The following is a 24,017-nucleotide window of genomic DNA, read 5'->3' as shown; positions in this document are numbered from 1 at the left end:
ACACGAAACGCTGCAGATCGCTTAACTGGCGCGTCAATTTCTTGAGCATCTTCTTTTGCGATCTCTTTTTGCGCCTTTTGTTTTTAGGCCGCGAACAACCCGAACTCGAAGACGAATCCGAATTCTCGCTGCGACGTCTGTGTGTAGAGGAGGAATCGATATCCTCGCTACGGCGTTTGTGCGTAGATTTCGTCGGAACTACGGTAGACATTATGACGCAACAAATCTGACCGTTATACTGCGTTCTTCCCGCCAAATGCACAACGCGTAATCTACACAAAGCACTATTTTTTCTTTTCACGAAAAGGAAACACTCTCAAGGAAGTTATTTCACTCGTTTTTGAGTTATCTCAGCACTTATGTATTTGAAAAAAAAAAAACTTAGCGCGAGATAATTCGACCACATTCGAAAGAATTTCGATGTCAATTGACAAATGAAACGACGCGAGACGCCAACTGCCGGTGACAAAACAAACAACCAATCACAGAGCGAGTAGATGATGTCATCCCAGGATTACCAAAACAGGAAAAAGGAAGTAGTATCAGACCACTATGACAAGAATCGACATGTCGTCTCTCACATAATATATATGTTCTGGATGAGGAACGGCAGTACATAATAATACATTTTTATTCCACCTAGGTTGTGCGAGATGTGCATTACACAAGTATCTCTCTGTTATCAAGCAAAAAGGTTTTTCATTGTCTGAATGTATAATCTATCTATATAAATAAAAATGTAAATGTTCGTTTGTTCAAAATCTTAAATCTCCAAAAGTTCTTCACCGGTTGCTTTGAAATATTGACACAAAGTTGCATTCGAATATGCCTGTGTTTTTATATACCTATATTATATATATGTCACCTGTGGCAGGTAAAAAAAAAAACATCGCTATCTGTTGGACGTAATTGCAATACGCGCTATTTTTTCTCTATCTGCACAGATACACTGAGCCACAACAACGTGTGGTGGGGTACAGCTAGTGATAAAAAAATATTTTATTTTATATCTTCCACAGAAACGATCCAGAAGTTCCGGCTGCTGAAGAAGTCGGCGCACATGGTGCTGGCCAACTCTCTGGAGAAGGCCGTGTGGAACTGGATGGACACGTACCCGCATGAGTTTGCAGACGTGCAGCGCCGCCCCAACGAGGACCTGGCCCGCTGCTGCGACACCCTCTTCGACATGCTGCAGGATGGCTTCGCCGACAACAAGAAGTCCCGGGCGGCCATGTGGCCGCTGCAGATAATGCTGCTGATCCTCAGTCCAGTGAGTCAGGAATTATATTTCACATGTTTGCAGTGCGCCTCGCTGTTGATCTTGGCTGCTTTTCAGATTTTTACATATAAAAATCTGTACAATTTATTCATTTAAAATACATAAGATATAAAACATTTTAATTTATAATATTGTAACGGTAAATGGCATAAGAAAAAATGAATAAATATATGTTTTTTTAGTATTTCTACACCAATGAAGAGAACTTGCTCTTGAGTGTTGTCTGTGTCGAAAACGGGCAGTCTCTTGTCGATTCCCATATATATATATATATATATTCCATTTTTCTGTTTTAACCTTTCCCTTACTGTGCTAAAAAAATCCACGCGTTCCGGTGCTGTGTAGTCAATACACATCTCAAAATAAGCGATTTAATATTGGACAAATATGAATATCCATAGCTAATCGATTATGTTTATTATATTTTAAATCAAAAGTGATAATAATTGTAATTTAATTGCTGAAAACATGAAAAAACCATCGGCAGATGCTAAAGAAACGTGCGAGGGGTCCACATCTAACGACGGTTCGCGGCCAACCGGCTAGCGGCTGGCGGCTGGCACAAACACAGCTGTGCGGTCGTAGGTATCGATGGTCTAAATCAAAATACAACTGCAGACGTGTGTCTCATGTTCCCGCATAGCGAATTAAAGCGGGACATCAATAGCGTGTCATTTCCTCGCACACTCTTCGCTTATTAGTATCACACGGTTGATTGTATTGGTGTATCTGTTTCAGATTTTTAACAAAAAACTCTGATTTTTAATTGAATTTGAAAACTATTTAAAATATTATTTTTTAATTAAGCGCATAAATGTATAGCGGAGGAATACCTAAAATCTGAACCCAGAATTTATTATATTTATAGAGTTATTAAAGTTATTAGAAGCAATGTGTAGTAAATACACACCACAGATAAGAAAGGTTAACCAGTCAAACAGTTTTCATTCACTAGTGAACTCACTCATATCATCCGTGCTAGAATTTTTGCGAATGTATTTTAACTTTTATGCTTTGAAAACTGTATAGAGAACCAAATCAAATCGCTTGCGCTAATTACACCACTCTTTATTTTGTGAGTGTAGCCTCTTTGACTGTTTAGATAACATTTTATCTGTGCATGTCATGTCAAAATTCATTTTCTTTTATATTCGATTTTTTAAGAGTATCACTGTATTATTTCTTTGAAAACACCTATTGATTATATATTTTCATTCAGGTTTATTTATAATACCAGTATATATATTTGTTTAAATAAGTTACTATTCTGAGGAAATGTCTTACTTCATAAATTTGAAATGCGTGTGAATGATAAGATATATTATTTGGTGAACAGAAAACTCATTAAAAAAATAACAGAAAACTTGTACGGGATTTGGAATTCATTTCGGACCTGCTCTTGGGAGTACAAGTATCATTCTGACGGGTGGATTTTTTAGCGTGGAATTTGAACGGTGTGCTATTTAAAGTTAGGTTAAATTATGATACAGGTTTGTCTTATTTCCTTATATTTAGTATGGGTTATAGCAGAGCTCTCAGCCACATTCCCCTCGTGGAGATGCCGTCCATCATTGTAAGACTAACAAACCATGGTCTGTGTGATTGCAGAAAGTGTTGGAGGAGATAGTGAATGCAGATAGCGGCGCCCCCTGCAGCCCCAGACACAACAAGAAGAAACACTTCATTGACTCAGTCAAAAAAGGATTAGGTAACCGCATTATAACACCATAATATGTATTCTTAGTGAGAATTATTACAATAATTTCATCTGCCATAACAGGGATTTGGTATTTCTCGAAATAATATTGTGGCTGTTACAAATTTCAGGCCCCCACGCAAACTCAAAGCAGATGACAGAAGCCGCAGTTGTAACCTGCGTAAAGCTGTGCAAGGCGAGCACTTACATCAACATCTCTGACTCCAGCAATGTGACTTTCACGCTTGTGCAAAGTGTCATCACGGACCTGAAGGTTAGTTGCCTACATACAACAAGAAAAGGTTTAGTGATATTTTGAGGTTATTATTGCCGTGTTTGAACGCCTCTTCAATCATAATATTCATTACAAGCTGAGCGTTGTTGGGGGTTACCTTGGGAGAGAGACTTATACCATTGTAGACTTTTCTGTAAGCCTTTTTAAGATATACAATTCCGTAGTACATTATTTTTATGTATTTCATAAGGCTTAGCCAGCGTTAGCAATGTAAGCGCCCGAAAATATTTTTTTAACGACCTGATTACAAAACATCGACTTTCCTCTACTTTCTATAAATGTAATATGCATTTATTATATCTATAAACCTTCCGGAATAAATTCTCTTTATGATAGTGAAAACCCTATCAAACACCATTTCGTATTTTAGAAGAACTAAGCGCACAAACAGACAGACGCGGATAGCGACTTTGTGTTATACTATTTAGAGATTTCCATTTCCAGACTTCTGGACAAATCAGAACACTTTCAAAAGTGTTAAATGCTAAAATTATTGAAAAGACAGATAACTAGCTCACACTTTCAAAAGTGTTAAATGCTAAAATTATTGAAAAGACAGATAACTAGCTCACACTTTCAAAAGTGTTAAATGCTAAAATTATTAAAAAGACAGATAACTAGCTCACACTTTCAAAAGTGTTAAAAATTATTAAAAAGACAGATAACTAGCTCACACTTTCAAAAGTGTTCTGATTTTTCATAGTATGTACCTTTTAATTCATCAAACAGCTATTCTTTTCATTTTTGAACTCCTCTTTCAGTGCAATGTCCATTCTTTCCACTTTTGAACTTCACTTCATTCACATTCTTTTCATTTCTGAATCCTCCTTAAGTTCTCTGGCAGTCTGTCATATTTTGACAGAAAGTCGGAGTATTCCAAAATCACAATAAATGGAATATTTCTGAATGTATCTGAAAACTCTTAAAGAAAGATGATATAATACGCTTTCAAATTTTATTATTAAAAATAAAAATATAATTTTCAATATTCATGCGGCATTGTAAAAGGGACTATTTATTCTTAAGCAGGTTTTAGTTTTGAATACTAAATTCCACTGTGCGAGTTGTCTTAAAACTATTAATCAGATTAATTTATAATTAATTTAATATTGAATTAATTTATTGACAAATCTCCTCAACCTTATGGGCGGGTCTATCTTTACTTTGTTCTGTAATTATAATATAATATGTAACGTTAAAAATTATGCAAATTTAAATTGCCAAAGTAGTGCCCGATTATTGTTTTGTTGAAAGTTTTTCGGGTGGCTGCCCTGCGATCGGTTGTACGGAGCGGGCTAGATAACGCTGGTAGAAAGGACCGGTGACAATACGGGGAGAAAACAAACAGACGTGCGGTTTTTTTAGAGGACGATTCCGCGGCTCTGAGATTGGCTTGACTATTTTATTGATTAAAACGTAGACTAGTTGAGACGAGTTCCAAACGGGCTATTGGGGCGATTGAGTTTGTACGTTGGGTTTTGCCAGACAAATTTATACCAAAAAATGCTGACATGCTCATGAGCATGACCCTTGTCAATCTCCAGGGCTATGATGGGGCTAAGGCAAGGGGAGGGCAGAATTTGTGAAAGCATTGAAGAACCTTGATCATGTTGTCCTGTCTGAGGGTGTCTGGAGAGTCCGCCAGTGGTGAGCAGGACGACAGATCCCCGCCAAATCCGAATGAGTTAGTTAAGTAGCTCCAGGTAGAGATTCGTGGGAAGGAGTGCGCGAGGCCATCCTCAATTAACCAGCATCCATTGAACGTTTGGCAGGCTATGCGGGGACAATGAGGATTTATCTTTGTGTCACCCCGGCAACGTGCTTGGTAATCCAGTGTAGTCTCCAAGGAATTATAATTCAAAAACACTCACAAATAAAACTATTTTATAATTCAAATAACTGATAGTATATTTTAATCTCACCGAACAAAGAACAGGCTGATCTCGCGCAGGAGTCAATAAGTTTGTTTTATGTTTGGTTAGTTTACACGGAAAGTCTGTATCCTTCATTCTCCGAAGGATCGGTTGATGGTATCCACTGTGCTCTTTTTCATTTTTTGGTATAAATTTGTCTGGCAAAACGCAACGTACAAACTCAATCGCCCCAATGGCGCGTTTGGAACTCGTCTCAACTAGTCTACGTTTTAATTAGTAAAATAGTCAAGCCAATCTCAGAGCCGCGGAATCGTCCTCCAAAAAAACCGCACGTCCGTTTGTTTTTTCCCCGTATTGTCACCGGTCCTTTCTACCCGCGTTATCTAGCCCGCTCCGTACAACCGATCGCAGGGCAGCCACCCGAAAAACTTTCAACAAAACAATAATCGGGCACTACTTTGGCAATTTAAGTTTGCATAAGTTTTAACGTTACAATTATTCAATTTGAATATTATTTAAATTGATTCAATTCAAAGTCATCAATTTTTTTCCAATAGGTATTCATTATGCTGCAATCCTGTTTTGTCTATTTCAGTCATTGCTGTTCAACCCGTCAAAGCCTTACCCTCGTGGACAGTCGTACTACTCGTACAGCGACATTGACCTGATGATAGACTGCTTTGTTTCCTGTTTCCGGATAATGCCGCACAACAACGAGGCCCTGAAGGCGTGCCTCAACCTCTCCAGCCCCATTGCATACCATTACGTCATTGTTACGTCACTTTTAAAGTAAGACACGTTAACTTAATGATGGACTACTTTGTTTTCACTGTCTTATTTATTCCCCAAATTCCAATACTTATACTCTTAGGACGGGTTGTTTCGGAGAATCTGAACAATTCATCAAATTTCAACGTTCATTTTCAAGTTCTGTGAAAGATTTTTTCAAGTTCTGTTTTTATTTCAGTTTTGTCAAGCAACTAACCTACAATGATATAAAAACAGAACTTGAATAAGTCTTTCACAGAACCCGTAAATGAACGTTGAAATTTGATGAATTATTCAAATTCTCCGAAACAACCCGTCCTTAGACTCTTACAAGTAATTGATTGAGCGTAGCGAAGGCCTCTTTTAACTCAAACGTTTGGCATTTCATCGTGGCCATCACACTATTTTTTTTCCTACCAGAGTTTGCATCCTACTACGAGCTGTCAAATCGAAATAATCAATACATTTTATGGTACCTATCTGACAGAAGAAAGTTTGAAAAAAGAATTTTCATTGAGATAGTGATGTTTCTTTGGATAAATTGTATAATTCCTTATTTGAAATTTAAAAATGGTACATAAAATATCATGTGGTTTATAATTTAGTCGATGTGTATTTAAGTACCTACTTCCAAATTTAATGATTTCAGAAAAATAAATTTTTTCGATTTATTAAATAAGAGAAAATTAGAAACATACTGTTTTGGACGCGAGGTCTACTGTTCACAGAAATACTAGTAATAATATTACAAAAGGTTATTACTAGTAGCTCATAAAGATGTCTCTAGTATATAGGTTTGCCCCTCCAGTTCAGAAGCGAGGTGAGTTAGCAGTTAGTTTTTTTACCAACAGAGATAGTTTTTGAGAGTACAAGGGAATGGAGGTTAGTCTCCTGACTGCCGTAGAATTATAGATATTATTATATAATTAGAATATTATAATATACAGGGTGTCCGGAAACTCGTAGTACAAGCGGGAAACTGGTGAATCTACATCACATTTGGAGTCGATTTTGTGGTATATTTTTTTTTTATTTGAGCTTTCGTTATCGAGTAAATCGAGTTTGAAGTTGATTTTTTTTTTTTTAATTTTTTTTTTTTTTAATCAAATTCTTATAAATTATTACTGAAGATCAAAGTACCCAACTAATTAAAACTATTTGAAAGTAAAACAAATGAAGAAACTCGGATTTGAAGCATTATTTTGAAATCACCCTTCATTTAACCCGGTGTAATCATAAAATATTTCTGCTCTGCAGGGTTAAAACATCTGTTATTCAACCCTAAACACCAGAATAAACTTTAACCCTAAAATAGCCGAAAAATATTTTTTTTTGGTTTTTTTTTTTTTTGAAAATGCTCAAATCAAAAAACTTTATGTTTTTTTGGGTTCCCCATGTGGTGTAGATTCTCCAGTTTCCCGCTTGTACTACGAGTTTCCGGACACCGTGTATAGGTTAAGATTATACTTATTTTGAAGTGGACGTTAACCAATATGGTCAGAAATTGTGTTGTGTTTTTTTTTTAAGTATAATCAAATTCATTGCCAATCTCGTCAAATTGAATGAAGTTGAATTGATATTAATTCTCCAGTTCAACTTCAATCACAGTTCCGGCTCTGCCAATGGGTAGACTTTCCTCTTTAGCATTTTTTTCCTCATTTGTACTTATTTGACATAAAATTAATTTCATATTATGTCTTTATAATTCTGTCGCCATTCAGGAAAAAGTCACCAAACTACTACACACTTTTTTGATATGCTGCTAATTTGAAAGCTAAAATATGTTATGTAAACTTTAAAATAGCGGTTTATATTTTTTCCAGAATTATCCAGCAGACCAGGCTGAACTGGTGGCCACAAATAGAGCTCTTGTACAGCCGTTCCGCCGAGCTGAGAGCCATGTTCACCGATACCCTCAACAAAGCAACGCAGGTACGAGTACTGTATATTATTTGTTACTTTTATTAATCTTCCCTCTTAGCCATAATCAAAATCAATATCAATCACCGTCTACTAAGAAACTTTCCATATTCCTTTCCAAAGAACAAACTTCACCTTCTCCCCCAACCTCTTGTGTGATGTGTCAGTTATATATTATATGTTTATGTATGTGAATTTTTCCTTTTTTTTTAAATTTTCTGTATATTTTTTTGCAATAATTTATTAGTGTGTATCCTATGTATGTTCCTAATATATAATAATACTCCCTCCCTAAACACGAGTTATTCTCAATTAGGGAGGTACATATTAATTAACATCAAGAAACATATATATTATAGACGTCAAAATTGGCCAGAACGATGCTTACCCCATGTAGAATCGTATAGCAAAAATTTTTGTGGAAGCAAAAAATCTCTCAGAATGTCTGGAAACGAATATTGAACGCTTGACATTTTGCCGACAGGTTCACTACACGATGTATATATCGAGCAGTGTATGTTTTTATTCATTTCTACGATCTTGCCACGTCCACGAAGTAATATAAATTTCGATACATAACGACGGTCGTGCTGCGTCTACGCATTACGTCGATAGTATTGCGTCCCCGTGGCCGTTCACGAGGACATTGTTATATATTATTTGAGCGTTTGGTTGAGTAAACATTAGATTTGGCAACATTGCGTTAATTTACAACTATGCCACTTGACACTCAGAATTAAGAAGCGACCTGCGTGGTTTTTAATGCATAACGACGATCGTGCTGCGTTAACGCATTATATTGGTAGTATTGCTTCCGTTCACGAATAAATATTATTTTTAATACATATCAATGCTAGTGCTGTATCCACAAATTACATAAATAGTATTGTGTACCCGTGGCCGATCACGAGTAGATATTATGTTTAATTAATGAAGACAATATTAGCGAAACTCAATCGAAAATCTGAAACAGAAAAATCTGAAAAGGCACTGCCACATCTGGGACTTGAACCCAGGACCTTCGGTTTTCCGGGCCGTGACTACCAACTGAGATAATGTGTCCCTATCCGATTCGGTCATATTTACTGTAATATACTGCGACTGAGAATTACCAACAGAGTGGAAGATACTCCCAGTATCGCCCTGGTGTAAGACCACCATTCAGAATTGAAACGTTGCTCCAAATGGCTTTAGCCGTGTTTAGTGACTAGATTTGAATAGCCAGGTACTTCCCCACCTTTCTCTTCCCCACCTTTCTCTTCCCCACCTTTCTCTTCCCCACCTTTCTCTTCCCTTCCCCACTTACCTACAGCTTCACAATATATCCCAATTGGGGATACCATAGTCTCACTGGCTCCAGAAGGGAGCATTTGGTATTCACTATAAAAAAAAACTAAATCTTAATTTTCTTAACGCATATTTTTATGGGCTGCTATCTTTAAGTATGATTGCAGGATTCAACTCAAACTAAATGCTATCTAGATAGTGTCTTGGATAAATTTATCCATTTTTATTTAATATGCGACACCTATTGACTTTTCTTCAAGTCTAAAGCAGGGTACTCATCTAGCCGTGTAACGTGTAACGTAACTGATACTGTATCAAGTGAGTACGTAGGCGCGAGCCTACTGCGAGCCGCTCGCGGGTGGAGCGAGATAGAGTGTGGTCGCAGCGAGCCGCCGACAGCGGATTCACTGCGGGAGCTCGTAGCTGGATACGCGGTTACCGTGGACGAGCCGTACCCACTTGCAGATTGATACAGTATCAGTTACGTTACACGGTGCTACACTCTTGGTGAGTACCCTGCTATAGATGATTATTATTTTGTATTATATCTCCACACTATGTTTTCAAAACTACATTGAAATCATTATCGAACGGAGAACGAAACAATATTGTTTTTTTAAGAAGAAGATTCACCTAGACGTCAGGACTTTTGGTATATTCACACCATAAGCACCCTGAACACGTTTCTGAAGGAATCGTAAAGGTACCTGCTCACGCTTTCACCTCCTTTTGTGTCATTCTTTGACTGGACTATTATTTATAGAATAAAAAATAATATATCATTAAAAATACTAAAAGATATTTATTTTGCATTTACTCATTCTGTACTACAATATGGAATCATGGCTTATGGGGAGGGGGGGGTGGGTGGATATAAATCGTGCCTATTTCCACTTGTGACAATTCAAAAAATATCAATAAAAATCATCTTAAAAAAGCCATATTACTATCCAACAATAAATGTTTTCCAAGATTTCCCGGTTCCCCCTCTCACAAAAATTTATGACAAAAATACATTAAATACTTCAATTGCATAAAGATTTCTTTGATAAAAATAATACCCACAATTAAATTTAAGCAAAATAATTATTTATGTGGGAGTACTAACCATACCACCAGTTCAAACTACAACAGAACAACATCAGTATTTATTTAACGGTATAAAATTATTTAATAAATTACCCCTCGATATATCTGAGGAAAATTATGACAATTACAAAAAAAAAATCAAATTAAAATTCTCTAATACCACCTCATAACTTTTCTTATTGTTTGATATTATTTATTTTATTTTAGATAAATCAACAGTTTACAACGTAGTTAATTTATATATGTGAAATTTACCTAACTGAGAAACCAATTATAGATTTCCTCAATAATATACTATTCTATTATGTATCTACAAATTACACTATACTTAAACAACTAAAAAATATTAAATTTATCGCAGAAACAAACTTTGTGGCTTGACATTATCCAAAATGAAGCAAATTCTTTGTTTTAAACCACTTTATTTTAATTTATATTTCGTCGACCGGTTTCGATTGAACCCAAAGATTGTGTTAAGTAAATATAAAGTACTTTAAAACAAAGTATTGTTTCATTTTGTAAAAAATATAACGTTAACGTCAAGAGGGAGATTATTATAACAGGAGATTATTATAACTGGAGATTATTATAACTGGAATTTATTATAACAGGAGATTATTATAACTGGAGATAATTATAACTGGAGATTATTATAACAGGAGATTATACAACAGAATATTATTATAACATAATACTACATAATATATGTTGTCACATAATATGTAATTACATTTTATGCAGTTCAGTACACAATACAGTTTAAATACATTTTTAATTGAGTTTTTATATTTACTTTGGTTACAATGAAGATATCTACATCAGAGAGCATGTTATTATACGAGGCATATCCAGAAAGTAAGTGTACTGAGGCACTCACGACCGAATGAATTATATTTTCGATATTTTGGCTACACTTACGTGTAGCCTGACTCTTCCCCTCCGCAACGAGACCTGTTCAAGGTCAGTACGTTGAGAAGTGTCAATGCGACAACACGTTTCGTGAAAAATGTCAATCCAATCTCCCGCCAAATGCGAAATACGCGGCTCATCCGTTATCTCGTTTGGAAGGAAAACCTCCGTTTGAGGTTTATAATGAGGTTAAAACTGCATATGGTGATAAAGCTATGAATTATACAAGTGGTATCGCGAGTTTAAAAACGGTTCTCACCTCTTCACCCTCCACCAAAAAGTTCAAAACCACAATTTCAGCCAAGAAAATCGTGGCATCCGTGTTTTGGGACTGTCAAGGCATAATTTTGATTGAATATCTGCCTCAAGTGGAGACCATCAACTCTGCAAGATACTGTGAGACCCTAAAAAAATTGCGGAAGGCGATTCATAACAAGATGAGAGGCATGCTGACAAAGGGAGTCAGCCTGCTGCACGACAATGCCAGACCACACACGGCCAACGCCACGAAGGAACTGCTTGCTTCGTTTAAATGGGATATCCTGAACCACCCCGCGCATTCCCTTAACCTAGCACCTTCAGATTATTATCTCACATGGGTGGAAAAAGGTTTTTAACCGACGAGGAGGTAAAGGAGGAGGTGGAAAAGTGGACGAAGGTGTTGGCGGGAAACTACTTCGAGGAAGGCATCAAAAAGTTGATCCCCCGCTTCACCACCTGCATTGAGAGGAATGGCGACTATGTCGAAAAATAGCTTACATATGTACTACGGTAACCATGTAATTTTTTTGTTTCAATAAAAAGATTTGTAACCTACAAAAATTCAGTACACTTACTTTCTGGATACGCCTCGTACATATGTTGAACATATTCTTCTAAGAAGAGAATTTTAATTTGAATTGGTTTTACAGTGTTTTTCTTTAAATACAGGGTTTTCCAATAAGAGGTGTTATTTTGATATTCAATCGTAAAAGATCAATAGTTTCATTGCTTGTGTGGCACGCAGCGCTGTCTTGTTGAAAGTAAACATTGTCCAGATCAATACCATCCAATTCCGGCCATAAAAAATCATTAATCATCACTCGATAGCGCAATCCATTCACCGTAACTGTTGCTCCAGCCCATAGGCATATGAATATTAATAGACGAGAACTTAAAGGCGAGGGGTTAAACCAACAGTTGGGGGACGCAGAGAGGAAAGCTGACTGTGATTCGTCAATAAATCAATTTGACAGTATATAGGCATCTCGCATTATAATATCACCATTTAGTTCTTAAAAGTAACATCTGCTTTGGAATGAATAGACATTTTTACATGGGAGCGCAAATTACTCGCCACGTTATGAACAAATTTGCCAAAGTCCAAATTCGGCAAGTAAATTTCTTCTATTTTCAGAGTCGTAGTTAGTTTCAGAGTATTTAGTTACGACACTTTTACAAATGTTTCATAATTTACTTCCCAGTAAACAACGATGAGCACACTTGAGAATCGCTACATTCGAGCAATGTTGGAGGGTTGTCACAACCGCTCTGTTCTTATTAATAATAAAATAATGAAATCTTTAAGAAAATATATAACATTTCACTTTCAAGAAGATAATAGAAAAGGAAAACAACTAAAAAAACAAATGAAATTATATACACACAGCTTTTACCAGCGATTCCTAAGAGTATTTGGAGTAAAAATTTGGACATCATTTTGCCGTCCGATGACACTTTTTCAATTAAAAACAAAAAACATGTTTTTCTATCACACCCTTTCTGTGCATGGTAAGAGACATGCGTCTATAATGTCAAGATTTACTCCATTCTAGTTATTTCACAACTTTTAGCCTCTTTTGAAAATATCCTTTTTTTCTTTATGTATTTTCAGGGTTATATAGCGCACACCCCTCTCCGCATGATCACATCGCTGACCCTGAAGTCCAAGGATATCCAGGGCAAGATGAACCGCTCTGAGGAGATGCCCGTCTACAGGAACCTGCTCATGTGCCTGGTGCGCTTGATCCACGCTGATCCCATGCTCATGCTTAATGTAAGTTGTCACTTTACTATGTTACTGCGCACAATCACATCACTTGCTCGATCCTTCTTAGTCTAGCCATTAGACTTTCCCATCCCGCACCAATCTATTTCAAGTTTCATCGCAGTCAATTAACCTCTTACTGTTACATTACTCCCACATCGCCAGCCCATCCCAGTCTTTGGGACCCACAGAATCCTATGATGTTTTCTTAAGATCTCAATTAGGTTTTTCAGTTATTTTCTTACTAATACCCTTGATGGTAAACTATCAGTGCATATGTCACTTCCTCTCCTCAAAAAGACCCTCCACACAGCATCTCCAGAGATAAGATAGGCCTTAAGATAAATCATTTTCCTCAGGGCCTCCTGTGTGGAGTTAATGTAGAAGCGATACCATCTTGCCCGCTCCAATCCTCTTAGGGCCGGTATCAGCTAAATTAATATGGTTTTCGTCATTTAGTTTAGGTGTAGCCATCAAGTATCGGATACCAAGAACTATTAAGCTTAGCCCCGTCGTCTCTATTAATATTAATGGTGTATTTATAGATTTCAATTTCCTTTGTAATTAAGCGTGGTTGATGCGTTTTTGGTATTCCCATTCATCAGGAACAAATCATCCAAAGTGATGGCCTGTTTAAATTAAGTGCTCGGCAATTTCTGATTTTTCAGGATGGCTGAGATTGCATGCTCGTAATTTTACTGAGATTGGTTAAAGTAGGAGGAAGCACAACACAGCATAATAATATCCCACAAATACTAAAAATAAATCACGATTATATTGCCAGAAGTTCACTAGAAGAGTTAACCAATTACCCCTTGAACGTAATAAGATCATAACTTCAATTTGTTTGTAATAATTCCAGAACCAAGGAAAGGCCGGCCACGAGGTGCAGAGTTCCACCCTGGAACTGATGAATGGGCTGGTGTCGCTGGTGCACCAGGGGGCCATGGGGGACGTGTCGCAGGAGGCCATGGAGGCCCTACTGGCGCTGCACCACCCCAACCGCATACACATGTGGAACCCCGAAGCCCCCGTCAATACCTTCTGGGATATCAGGTATGGGAAACTAACTTGTATTGAATTCTTTGATAGACTAGTGGATTAGAGCCGGACGGAAACGACTAAGTACTGAAGGCGAATGACGGGGAACCACAGCCAGTGGAGAGTATTTATAGGTGAGGTCTAATCCCACCGTGGGAAATAACGCTGTGATGATTATGATATGATTCTACAGTCAGTTAAAACAGGACTTCGCTTCGCTCTGTCAATTAGTCAATTTATTATTGGAGGTTTTGCACAATACATTCACTAGGCAAACCTGTATTCAGACATTAATTTTAACAATTTATTTGTTTACTATAAACAGCCTAATGTCGTAGTCTAACCTTTCTTCCATGCCCAGCTCCCAGGTGTTGTTCAGCATCAGCCAGAAACTGATCCAGCACCAGATAATGAACTACACGGAGATCTTGCGCTGGGTGCGCGAAATCTTGCGCTGCCGCAACGCTTTCCTGCTACGCCACAAGGACTACGCCAACGTGGGCAGTCAGATCGCCATCTGCAAGCAAGCACACATCAAACTGGAGGTGAGTTGGGTTTAATCTTTCGTTGTAAGGAGCTTATCTGTCGGTGTTAACATTTATGTTTTTACTGTAAAATACAGTGAAACAGTTTCACAAAATTTACAATTTTAAACAATTACATTAATTACGTCAGTTGAGACACAACCTTGTGTAAAAAAAATATTTGTTACAGTCTTGAAGTCACTGAAGTTTAACTGAAAAATGTCTTCCTCGCAAGAAAGGTGCTTTAAGAGTGTAGTCATTATCCCCAAAGGTATGATCATTCGTATGTTGGTCCTGCCTCTTGGAAAAATAAAAAAGCCTATGCTGCCTAACTCTAGAAAAGTTATCATAGACTTAAAGCAATCTCTGGATTGCAAATGTGCCCATTGAGCAACTTATTTACTACTAACACCATCGCAACATGGGCAGTATACCGGCGAAAGTTTTACATTTTCAATTAGCTTCCGATTAGTTAATCGAAGGATTGAGGGCTGAGTAATATGCATTTTATTTTGATAAATTAATATCGCAGACATGTTGAATCTATTAATTTAGCTGATTTATACAAACTAAGGTGTTCATTAAAATAAACTCATCAAAAGAATGAGTTACTAGAAATTGTCACACAGTAAATGCCCAAGAATTGCAAAAAAAAACAGATAATGTACGTTATTCGACAAGTAACGCTAATCGATGGTTTACTCAGAGTTGGTTAAATACCTCCTAAATGATGAAACACACCAGGAAATGTTTCCCTTGCTGAAACTTATAGGTGAAACTCGGAATTGAAAGCATTCTGACATACCTGTTCCTTTGGTAGGAAGTCTGGAGGTGATAAACACTTTTCTATGATTCACTGCACCATATTTCGAAATAAGACTGATAGTACTTGTAGCAAATGTCAACGATGAGCTCCGGCTCAGTGTCAGAGGAACAGGTGATGGATAACAGGATTGGGGAATGATATTATATACACATGTGTGTGAAAATGAGATGCAATCGCCCCTAACTGTACAGCGTAAAGGCAGGCGAGCTATCCTGAGCCACCCGGTTGGGCTGCATTGTGAGGCGGGTTAAGATAGGGGCTGTAGGGGGGGATTTATTAATGCCGGTCATGAAAAGTCCCAGATTATATGAAGGAGAAAAATCAGTTGCTGGTAACTCGTTCCTCATATACAGTCTTACACAAAAACGAGTCGAAGAAGCGGCCCGTTCTCATGAAGTCAACATCAACTGTGAACGGGTGTTCCGCTCGTGTATGTCGAGTTTCACCGATGATCAGTAGGTTTTTCCCATAAATAATGAGAGGTCAAATGGGAATATTCAGGTCTATGAGCCAGTCTCGGACCTCAGGCATTGTCACCCTGTGAACCTCATGGAATTCGCTGAGAAATTAATGGAGCAGGTATTCGTCACTGAGTATTTTACTTCAAATTCATTTGGACATGATGACCTATCCTATTGACGGAGGACCAAAATTGTATTTGATCCACTCTTTGTTTGTTATTACTTTTTTCTTTCATTGGTTTTTATTCTTCTGCTTCTTCTTAACCAGGTGGTTTTCTTCATGTACCTGTGGTCTATCGACATGGACGCCGTGCTGGTGGCCATGTCGTGCTTCTCGCTGCTGTGCCAGGAGGCCGACATCCGCTGCGGGACGGAGGAGGTTAACGTTACCAGCCTGCTGCCCAACTACCACATCTTCTCCGAGATAGCGCAGGCCAGCACTGTGCTCACCACAGGTATTTAGGGAATTATAGTGTAATTATGTTACACGACTTACACTAATGCAGAAGGTGGTTTAACAATTAAGATCAATATATTTAATAAACGATACACGAGTATGTGAAAAGATGTGGCTCGTCCGAGTCTAGAGTCGTAAATGCAATTGATTTTGGATAACTAGTGGTCCCACGGGCGGTAGTGTATCGTAAGTTGTTTGGTGTTTTCAACTGTGGAGAGGCTACAGTGACCTGCAGAGTACAAGCAAGATTCGTGCAGTTGTAAGGCTTCTGTTCAACAATTTGCTATGATTCTGGTTCCTGATGTTTTTAGGTTTCATTTTTTGTGGTGTCTTCGTCACTTACCATTCACCGGTGTCAATATTAATATTATTTTTTGCCCCCTCAGCCAGCCAAGATGTTTCTAGAATGTGTTTCTATGAAAATGTTCATGGTACGTATATTCATCTACCCTGTTTCTACACTGATCCTTACGCATATATTAAAAAAATTGCCCCTGTGTGTGCTTCGAAGTGGAAATTCAAACTCTTTTTCTGTAGTACACTCTGCTGAGCATCAGAATGTTTTCTCTTCAAAATGGATTCTGAAGTGAAAATTTAAAGCGCTCTTTTTCTGTAAGTGCACTCTGAACAAGAACAAGAGAATAGTCTACTCAACCCCAGAGTTGTTACGGTATTGGTCTTACCTTGTTGATTTATTTTTTTATGAAAGGTCGAGCTGCGCTTCAGAAAAGAATCATGGCTCACTTGAGGAAGATAGAGCACTGTGTGAATGGTGTCCAGCCGGCCTGGGAGGAAACTTTCAGGAATTGGTAAGAACAATTATTTAAATGCTGTCATTCTCGCTCGTTTAAGGCGATGCACTACGTCGTGTAATATTTTAAATTGAGACGCTATCAATAACAACCCTTACGTAGATGGCGATAAGGTTTAAATTCCCGTTTAACACCATCCGCCTGTTTTGATTTATGCAAGAAAAAAACATGGCTAAAAAGTGCCTTTTATTTTATTTTGTGGATGTGTAGGCATAAATATTAAATTTTTTTCGATCATTTTATAAATAACTTAATTTTCCACATTATACAATAAAATCATAACCGAAAATTGGTTCGTAAGTAGGAGATTTTGAACTTTAAAGCAGTTTTTATAGGCCTTATACATTATTTTTTTCTGGGCTTATAAAAAAACTTATCTAAAAAATATTCAATTATTTCAAAGGTCAAGATGTATTCTACTTGCAGTATTTAATTAAAGCATCTGAAACATTTCTAGGTGACCAAATTTTCAAACCAAAAACACATGATTTTGAATTACTACGTATGGCATCGCCTTAAGGTTAAATTTGTTTGTTTTTTTTTTTAAATATAATAAAATAATTTTACCTGCCAATAAAATTTATATTTTGTGTTCCTTATCGATGCCTGGAATCCATTATTATTATGAGAGAGAGCTTGTTCTTTCGCCCTTTTCATTTACGTTTCGCGCATGTTTATTCCCTATATTTGCCCCCTTTCTTCACTTGCCACACTTTCTCTCCCTATTGGCAACACTGTCATTCTCTCTCGTTTAAGGTTAAATTTGTTTTTTTTTTTTAAATATAATAGATATATAAAGGCAGTTCAATTGGACTCCAAAGTGGCCTGCCACATTTATTAGAAATGGGGAGGAAAAACTTTGCATATAAATTGCTAATCTTCTTAAAAATATTACAGCTCTAGTGCAGACTCGTCCATTTCTTATACTTCTTATAATAATATGTTTTGTGCAGGGACTCGATGTGCAAACTGCTGCAGTCCTACCCGAAGGGCCAGGCGGGCAAGGGGGGCGAGGAGTGCCCCCTGGAGGCCCTACCGCGCCCCACCAGCAAGCGGAGGGCCTCCCACCAGAGCAGTGAACACGACTTGGAGGTTGGTTACATCTCTGGTCTACATATGTACTAGAGGTGTAAGATGGAAATTTATCCTAGTAGTAAAAAAGTAGTTATCGTCAATTTTCACTTTGCTGATTCAACATCTTCCATATATGTGGGATAAATTGGACCATGCTCCAAGCGACCGAAAAACCAAACTTCTTAAGCATGAAAAAGTACGTAAAGTCACAAGGAGGAAATCCGTAATTGGTTTTATTTTGGCTATTTCACTTATGTACAATCTGTAAAAATATAAACTGTTGATTTCCCAAAAAAATGAATAAATAAAATGAATAAATAAATAAATAAAACTACTTAAGAGGGAATTTCTAAAACGAGTTTCATTGTATTTGTATTTACTTCAGAATGAGAGTTGAATTAGATTAAATTTCATATCACAAATAAACTCATTCGGAGCAAAACAGTACAGTGATTTTCCTCCCGAGTACGTCAGCATTTCAACCATGAGCTATTTACGACGACACAAATAATTTCGATTGAAAAAAAAAAATGTATAAATTACCGTTTTTTTTTTTAATATTGTGTCTAATAAACTGATCTCTTCCAGGACCAGATAAACGAGTGGGCCAACATGACATCGTTCTTGTGCGCGCTGGGCGGTGTGTGCCTGCAGAAAAAGAATGGCACTCCCCTGGCTCGCACCATGCCTGTGGGACATGCCTCCACTCTCGGCTGCCTAACACTCTCAAGCGTCACATCTCTGCATGGAGGTAAACTTATATTTTCTAAGTAAATTGCTGAATAGATGAATGCTTGAGCCTTTCCTGGGTATTATCAAACAAACTAATTTCGGTTGTCTGTGACGTGCATTATTCCTGTGTGAAATTATTCATATTCAATGAACTCAAATTTGTTTTGAATTGCCATTTTGAAAAAGGAACTGATTGTGTGAAGAAAAATTAAGAGAAATGATAAAGTGAAAGTTTAATCCTTTGCAAAAGGAGGGCGGTCCATCTGATTGACAATCCATCGTTAACAGACCGATTGCCATCTCAATTCAATGTGGGCGTGCTGAGTCTGTTCTACGGGTATTTTAATGGAGCCTGCTCTAAGGAGCTAGCAACACTGACCCCCAGTGCACGTGCGTGAAACTCGACGTACACAAGCGGAACACCCGTTCACAGTTCACAATTGATGTTGGCTTCACGAGAACCAGCCGCTTTTCGACTCGTTTTTGTGTAAGAGGGCTTGTATGTGGAACAATCTACCAGCATCAGTTTTTCCTCCTTCATAAAATCCGGGCCTCTTCAAGACCCGCATTGATAAATCCCTTCCTACAGCCCCTACCTTAACCCACCTCACAACGCTGCCCAACCGAGTGGTGACATAGCTCCCCTGCCTTTACATTGTACAGACAGGGGCACTCTTGTGAGGTGTCACATAAAACAAATTAAAATACAGCTTTTTATAATTTGATGGAAAGCTAAAACGTACCTAGAATCGGCGTTAAACGGGGACCTTTCAAATGTGAAAAAAACAAAATGGTGCTGAATGGCCATTTGATAAAAATGTTACATGTGAATTTCTACAAAACAATTAGACAAATGAGAAGAATACTATACTTCTGATAGTTCCATTGTAACTTCTCCTTATTTCTCACAAACAATGCATGCAACAGAAAGAGAGGTAATAAGCTCTCAGCAGCCGGAGAATTATTTAAAAAAATTTTTTTTTTTTTTCAGGTTTGGTGGATACCAGAAAGTGCAGTGTGCTTGCAAACAGCTCCCAAGATGTCCAGTACTGTCCTGTAACTCAGTAAGTTATTTTTTTTAATTGACAATAATTTAAACAAATAGCTCACTTTAAATTAAATTCTTTCGAAATGCAACATTTTATTACGTATCGTCATTGATCCCTTAGACACCGGTGCATTGTCGGGAACACGTCAAACGCGCGCCCAACATTTGTAGAAGGTTGACATTTGTCACATGGGAATGGGTCCTAACACGATTGAACAATCTGCCTGCCTATATGTTTCCTCCCTCCTACAACTCTTCAATACCCATGTTCAATTCAATTAGTTTATTCCACAGATATAGGAATTAATAGACGAGAAGATAATGGCGAGGGGTAAAATCAACTGTTGAAGAACGAAGGGAGTGAAGCTGACTGTGATTCGTCACTAAATCAATCTGACAGTAAATAGGCATCTCGCATTATAATATCACCATTTACTTCTTAAAAGTAAAATCTGCTTTTGAATGAATAGACATTTTTACATGGGAGCGCAAATTACTCGCCACGTTATGAACAAATTTGCGAAGTCCAAATTCGGCGAATAAATTCGGTTCTATTTTCAGAGTCGAATATTTCGTTTAAGTATTTAGTTAAGACACTTTTATAAATGTTTAACACTTTTATAAACCAGCTTTGTGTTTCGCGTCCAGACGTTTCTCGATGTGATAGTAACAACTGATTCATATTATACGATGTGAATATGCTTAAAATAAAGTAAAATAATGCTTATATATGGAATGTAATACGACAATTGGGTTTATTCTCTTTTTCACATCTATTTTTACAAGTTTTCATAGTACAAGTCAACATTTCGTAAAATGAACCGATGATGCCTCGACCATAGTTCGCACAAGAATGATGACGTCACGTTTTCAAATTTCACTTGAGGCCATACGCGAGCACAGCCGGCTCCAATGGAACCGGTATGGGGAGTGGGGATAATACGCTTTTAATCACTTAGGGCAGGTCTACTAATATTCATATGTCTATGGTTTATTCGTTTAAAAACATTACAAAATTACATTTTATTTCGTCTTTAAGTACATTTGTAAAATGGTATTACATAATAAGTAAGCGGTATATAAACTATACCAGCATCAATAGAGCTTGCCTTTTAAAGGCAGCTTCACCAATGCTAAATATGTCGATATCCGAATTAATTCTGTTCAACAGCAAGATTGCTCTCTCCACCGGTGTGACAGTTGGCAAGTTAGTCCTGCAGGCCGGGAGATAAAACAGTCTATGCTGTCGGTGACGGAAATAACCATCAGGAACATAGAGACTAATACTCTCCATGATAGTCGGATTTTCAAACCATCCACGAATCAGTTCGAAGAAGTGTGATACAATATGCACATCTCTTCTGACCCATAGATGGTTCATACCGAGCATGCCCAAGAGAAAGTCAGTAGGATAGAGCCACGGGTAGTGGCCATACTCCCTCAAGTAGAGGAATCTCAGAAAGTGTTCACTCCTTCCTCTCCACAAAAAGACCCTACAGATGCCATCCCCAAAGATGACAGGCCTTGAGGGAGTTAAGCTCAAGCTGTCGAAATGAAATTGATTTCAATAATATGACTTTTGATTGGCGGGAGTTAGAAATGAGATCATTAAGTCAACCTTATAATTCTGTTTCCAGGTTTGTGGGACAACTCCTCCGCCTGCTGGTCTGTATCAATGAGAAGTTCGGTCCGCAGATCCAGAAGCATGTCAAGGAGCTCATCGGCCACGAGATGTCTTCCGCCCTCTACCCTATTCTCTTCGACCAGCTGAGGGCCATCATAGACAAGTTCTTCGACTCCCAGCAACAGGTATGACTTTGCTTTACGTTCAACAGTCATTTTGTCCCACTCTTCAACAAAACCAACAAATAACAATAATTTAACTAACTGTCTAAGCAACCATCACGCCATTTACACATACACAGCTCTGTCTGGGCTCACACTCCTTGTATCATTCACATTCATACATACTCTTCTGTTATTCTGACCATTGACATGACCTGAATGAAGTATTCGCTCGATCATGTCTTTCTCAAGCAACTTCTTCTACCATTAACTTTTGCATCAATTCAACTAGTTGAGGTGATTTTCCAAAAAATGGTGCTAAATAAATTATCTAATTATTATTATTGATTATTGCTAGCTTTTTCAAAGACTTTAGACAATGAATTTAGTAATGTAATTGGGCAATAGTTAAACTTAATGCTTTTAAGCATTTTCTTCCATTAGCCCTAGTTATTTCTAGTTTTTTATGCATTAATATTTCTAGTGGTGTTCCCCAAGGTTCTCATTTGGGTCCAGTTCTATTTTTTTTTTTTTAATTTTGCATTATGACAATGTGCAGGTAATGCTGACAGAGGTGAACACGCAGTTTGTGGAGCATACCATCTTCATCATGAAGAGTATTCTCGACAACAACAAGAACGAGCAGCCCGCCGAGCACCTGAGCGTCACCTCCATCGAAGGGCTCATGCTGGCTATAGTTCGGTACTTAATCTTTAACCTTTAACATAATACACGTAAAGGTAAAGATCTCATTTCATCTTCTTCCCTTTGTCCTATTCGGGTAGGGGTCCATCACTCCGACAATGCATCACTGTCCTGGGCATCTCCTCACACATCTTCCATAATTACTTTTCCCAGTTCTTCTTGCATTTCATTTTATCTGGAGTACATATTCAAGCCAGACCTCATCTGAGACTTCTTCAATAGAGAGAATTATTAATGTTTATCAAAGCCGAGAGGGTATACAGATAGTTCCAGTGAGTACTAAGGTCATGGGCCTCCCATTTCCGCTCATTCCTCTGAATTTGTTTCCAAGTCTCGTGAGGGTCCCTGCATATGGATCCCTTGGAGGATCCTGTAGCGGTGAGGGTTTTCCCACCGAAAATCCCTATTTTGATGGAAAGAGTCCACCGAGGTGGTCTCAGCTCGCCTCTCCACTATCTCTAGGTTCCTCAAAGGCCCCAAGAGGGGACAATCTACCAAGGTGGCCTCAACTCTCCTCTATAGGTTCCTCAAATACTCTAGAGGAACTGTTCAGCCTGAACACGGTAGCTCACACCTTGGCTTGGGGTGGGCATTGCAGGTTGTGTTTCCACTCCCTGAGCGATGAGTTCGCCACACTCCCACGCTAATAAAGAGTAACAGGGGTTGGGTTGGTCTGGAATAAACACAGCGGGAGGGGAGTGCGGTGTGGCAAGCCACCAATGAATGCTAGCGAACTACTAATTGTCACTAAACTTGTATCAGTGGACCTTCTTTGCTTGGGGTCTAGCTGTAATTATAGTTGAACTGATTTGCAGATATGTCCGTCACCTGGACATGACCGTCTTGTCGGTGCACATCAAGACCAAGCTGTGCCAGGTGGTGGAGGCCATGATGCGGCGGCGGGACGACCTGGCCTTCCGCCAGGAGATGAAGTTCCGCAACAAGCTGGTGGAATACCTGACAGACTGGGTGTTGGGCACCAGCCACCAAATCGCGCCTCCGGTCTGCGGAGATGTGTCGGCCATCACCAGGTAAGGAACAGATATCTCAATCACCTGGACATGACTGTCCTGTATGTCTCCTAGTTCATCATTACGACGCTATATCCCAGGGTGGGATTTTGCCTTCTTCACAAATGATTTCAACTGACTGCGGTTCCTCGTCATTGGCTAGGGCCAAATGCAGACTGAAGAGTCCTCGATCCTTGCCATCCTGCTCCAGTGCTCTCGCACCCAGTCTATCCACTCTTCCTCGGCCTGCCTCTGGTTCGACTCTACTGGGGCACCCACACAGTCATAATCATGTGACATTATTTTCACAGGACCAGTCCATCGCAGTCTTTGGTATCTAATGTATCCTACAATGGTCTCATGCTCTGTAAGATTTTGGAGTTCATGATTCATCTTTAT

At 38.3% G+C, this 24,017-nt stretch overlaps 1 protein-coding gene across 3 annotated transcripts in view; it reads left to right on the top strand.

Moving 5' to 3' along the window:
* Positions 1-24,017, top strand: part of Nf1 (neurofibromin 1) — a 103,994-nt gene that overhangs the window by 10,044 nt on the left and 69,933 nt on the right. For 2 of the 3 annotated variants that reach the window (XM_089647956.1, XM_089647955.1), the window contains exons 6-22: positions 1,020-1,270; positions 2,888-2,987; positions 3,107-3,249; positions 5,740-5,933; positions 7,736-7,844; positions 12,991-13,152; positions 14,006-14,199; positions 14,546-14,729; positions 16,264-16,450; positions 16,839-16,883; positions 17,162-17,261; positions 18,218-18,356; positions 18,927-19,089; positions 20,062-20,134; positions 21,756-21,927; positions 22,463-22,605; positions 23,424-23,639. In XM_089647956.1, coding sequence (XP_089504082.1) covers positions 1,020-1,270; positions 2,888-2,987; positions 3,107-3,249; positions 5,740-5,933; positions 7,736-7,844; positions 12,991-13,152; positions 14,006-14,199; positions 14,546-14,729; positions 16,264-16,450; positions 16,839-16,883; positions 17,162-17,261; positions 18,218-18,356; positions 18,927-19,089; positions 20,062-20,134; positions 21,756-21,927; positions 22,463-22,605; positions 23,424-23,639 — 2,575 coding nt within the window. The remainder of the gene's footprint in view (positions 1-1,019; positions 1,271-2,887; positions 2,988-3,106; positions 3,250-5,739; positions 5,934-7,735; positions 7,845-12,990; positions 13,153-14,005; positions 14,200-14,545; positions 14,730-16,263; positions 16,451-16,838; positions 16,884-17,161; positions 17,262-18,217; positions 18,357-18,926; positions 19,090-20,061; positions 20,135-21,755; positions 21,928-22,462; positions 22,606-23,423; positions 23,640-24,017) is intronic. The other variant, XM_089647957.1, reaches the window with a different exon arrangement.

Source organism: Hesperophylax consimilis, chromosome 27 (genome assembly GCF_061612785.1).
Source record: "Hesperophylax consimilis isolate HC1 chromosome 27, BYU_Hcon_1.0, whole genome shotgun sequence".
NCBI lineage: Eukaryota > Metazoa > Arthropoda > Insecta > Trichoptera > Limnephilidae > Hesperophylax > Hesperophylax consimilis.
Note: the sequence above shows the minus strand (reverse complement) of the source record. Positions and strands in the feature narration are given on the sequence as shown.